The following is a 3,462-nucleotide window of genomic DNA, read 5'->3' as shown; positions in this document are numbered from 1 at the left end:
TGTATGATCTTTTATATAAAATACAGTTTTGTGTCTACATGAAATGTCACATATGAATGTTAAAAACGTAGAAGAGTAGGGAACCTTTTGGGAAAGGAAAGTAGAATAATGGAGGGCCTGGTATGTGGTTTTGTACACTAATAAACTAAAAAGAGAGAGTATTTCTTAGGGTAGAGAGATGAAAACTGTTAGGAAGTACGATTATGGGCCAAGAATTTTGATGGGAATGGAACATGTGAATGTCACTCTGATCACTTTTATGTAGAAATTATAATTTAATTAATGAAAAATTTCTTAAGTAAAATGAAACCTTGGTCATCTTTATGATCCCATTGGCCTATCCAGCGTCTTGTTTGGGTACATGGATAATATTTAGTTAATTATCAATACTGTTTCATGTTTTATATGAAAAAAGAATATATGATACATGTTTTCTAGCCAATTTACTGAAAGTAGCTTAATTTGAGGTAGAATATGATCATGATATGTTGCCAGATTTTCAATGCTGCATCATACATTCCATTTGGAAACGCTGCCTAACTATAGCTCAGCAGGAATGAGCTTTTCCAAAAGGAGGAAAAATGACAGGCTTACTTAAAAGTCATTAAAACATCTCGAGTGCCCTCTTCTGGAAATCAGTGAATTGCACCTTAAATAGGAAAGAATATTTCATGTTTCCTTAAGGAAGTAGGTATCCTTTCTACAATATTGTTTACATGAAAGATACACTCTGTATTGAATTAAAGTTCAAGAGACACATTTTTAAAATAAAAATAAAAATTCCTAGTATTTTCATCATTATAATTTCAGAATTACACTGATTTGGGAGTACACACATTTCCTTTTCCACCCTCCCCAAACCTTACCCCAGCGAAAACAAAGAGAAAACTACATAACCATGTATTTCTGTGTTAGAAGGTATGTTTTATGATCTAGCACCATAAAAATTCAGAGAAAGGAGAGGTGAATGTGCCACAAAAGAAAACATACCGGAGGATTCCACAAAGCAGATGTAAGAGCTGGTGGCAAAGGAGTCAAGCGTTGGTTTTGTAAATAAGAGGGATAGCTTGCATTTATTTTAGTTTTTAAATATTTTTTTTCCCGTAGCAAGAGTTAATTTTTTTCTTATATTTTAAGAAGAAATTTCAAGAAGCTTAAAATTGAAAATAAATCAACTTGCGTGGTTTAAAAATTTGTATTTTAACTTTAGGACTGACTTTGTATAAGTGAGAAGACTTAGATAGGAGGAAAATTGTACTGCCCTGATTTTCTTTTTTTCTTTTTTTCTTTTTGAGATGGAGTTTCACTCTTGTTCCCTAGGCTGGAGTGCAGTGGCGCAATCTTGGCTTACTGTAACCTCCACCTCGTGGTTTCAGGCAATTCTCCTGCCTTGCCTCCCGAGTAGCTGGGATTACAGGCATGTGCCACCACACCTGGCTAATTTTTGTATTTTTAGTAGAGACAGGATTTCACCATGTTGGCCAGGCTGGTCTTGAACTCCGGACCTCAGGTGATCCGCCTGCCTCGGCCTCCCAAAGTGTTGGGACTACAGGCATGAGCCACCATGCCCAGTCACTGCCTTGATTTTCAAGTCTTATTCTGCCCAAACAATTGGTCATCTATTTAGATAGTGGAGTTAGCATTTAGAAGCATCAGTATCAAAAGGTGTGTGTGCCTTGTTTCTCTCCAGTTAGTTATGATGGCTCTGTTTTATCTTTAAGGCCTACAGAGCAGCAATGCAGACGCAGTGGAGCTGGATCTTACAGCTCTGCCAGTGTGTGGAGCAGCACGTAAAGGAGAACACTGTGTATTTCGAGGTATGTGAGTAGAATCATAACTTCAATAAAATCATAACTTCCATATATATATATAATGTGAACTGTTTCCTTTGTAGGCTGGAAGAGTTGGTTTTATGTCCTATGAGATAGATTGAAGTATTCTGTTAATGCAGGAATCCTTTAAAAATCTCTTAAGATATCCTAAAATCTTTATTCTACTCTACAAATGTGTCTCTTCTTTAGGAACTGTTTTCATATAGAGAATCAACCGTCTATAACTGCTGAACTTCTAAAATCGTAGAAGTTTTTAAGTATTCTTGGAATTTCACTCCTACTTAAAAATTGTTTAAATCCTAATTTAAAACAGACCTTCAGTCAAAATAATAGAGAGTCAAAACATCATATACACATAAGCTTTGGACACTATTCAACTTCAAGGGTTATTCTTTGGTCCAAGGAAGGATGTGACTATTAAGCTATCTTGTGCTTTTATTCTGTTCTCACTTATGAGGGGTACACATAGGACCTTGGTTTTGGAGGGTGACAGCTGTGTGCTTTGCTGGTATTTAACATACTTTAACTGCCAGGTTTCTTCTTTCCTTAGTTTTTCAATGATGCCAAAGAAGCTACTGATTACCTAAGGAATCTAAAAGATGCCATTCAGCGGAAGTACAGCTGTGATAGATCAAGCAGCATTCACAAGCTAGAAGACCTTGTTCAGGAATCAATGGTACTAATACAAAACCTATGCATTTTATAAGTATGGATAAGTGATTAGATTAGTGTTTTATATGAGCAGAACTTTGTATTTTATTGGCACTCTTGATATTTCCCACTAATTCAATTACACATTTGCACATTCAGTTTTAGTATTCTTTTGGCAACAAATACAACAAAAGTGTTTTTTTATGTGATAGCTTTGATATTTTAAGATGGTTTTATAGTGGGGTGTGTGTGTGTGCGCGCACGTGTGTGTTTAGTCATTCATTCTGCAAATACTTTTTAAGTTCTTAATATATCCTGGGCACTGTTTTAGGTTCTAGAGCTACAGCGGTGAACAAAGCAGACAAGAATCTCTACCATTGTGCTTACATGCTAGAGAGGGAGTTAGACAATAAATAGGATAAATAAGTAAAATTTATATAATATGTTAGGTAGCGTAAATGTCAAAGAAGAAAAAGAAAACCAAAGAAACCAAAGAAAGGAAGAGGGATACAAGACAGGGTGGAGGGGGAATGATTGAAAATTTAGACTAGGTAGTCAGAGAAGACTTTTCTGATGAAGTTTAATTTGTGTGAAGTGCTGAAGGCATGGAGAGTACAAGTCTTTTACTTCTTAAAATTCACTGTATTTATTACCTAGGAAGAGAAAGAAGAACTTCTGCAGTACAAAAGCACTATAGCAAGCCTAATGGGAAAAGCAAAAACAATAATTCAACTGAAGCCAAGGAATTCTGACTGTCCACTCAAAACTTCTATTCCAATCAAAGCTATCTGTGACTACAGACAAATTGAGGTACTTGCAACTCCTAGAAACAGACCAGTTTCTGTCATTATTCATATATTTTGTAAATGAGATCATATTGCTAACTAGTGATGATTTCCCCCCTCATAAAACAAAAAAAAATCCCAGGATTGAGTATGGAAAACAGTTAACAGTGACCTCATTGAGTTACTCTGCTCTT

The 3,462-nt window shown here is 35.6% G+C and overlaps 1 protein-coding gene across 1 annotated transcript in view; it reads left to right on the top strand.

Annotated features, from left to right (window-relative positions):
- DST (dystonin) overlaps positions 1-3,462 on the top strand; it is a 504,672-nt gene that overhangs the window by 326,557 nt on the left and 174,653 nt on the right. The window contains 3 exon segments of the mRNA XM_012002056.1: positions 1,722-1,817; positions 2,383-2,508; positions 3,141-3,293. Coding sequence (XP_011857446.1) covers positions 1,722-1,817; positions 2,383-2,508; positions 3,141-3,293 — 375 coding nt within the window.

Source organism: Mandrillus leucophaeus, unplaced genomic scaffold, assembly GCF_000951045.1.
Source record: "Mandrillus leucophaeus isolate KB7577 unplaced genomic scaffold, Mleu.le_1.0 Scaffold676, whole genome shotgun sequence".
In the NCBI taxonomy this organism is placed as follows: Eukaryota; Metazoa; Chordata; class Mammalia; order Primates; family Cercopithecidae; genus Mandrillus; species Mandrillus leucophaeus.
The sequence above is the reverse complement of the archived record's forward strand: the minus strand, read 5'-3'. Positions and strand labels throughout refer to the sequence as shown.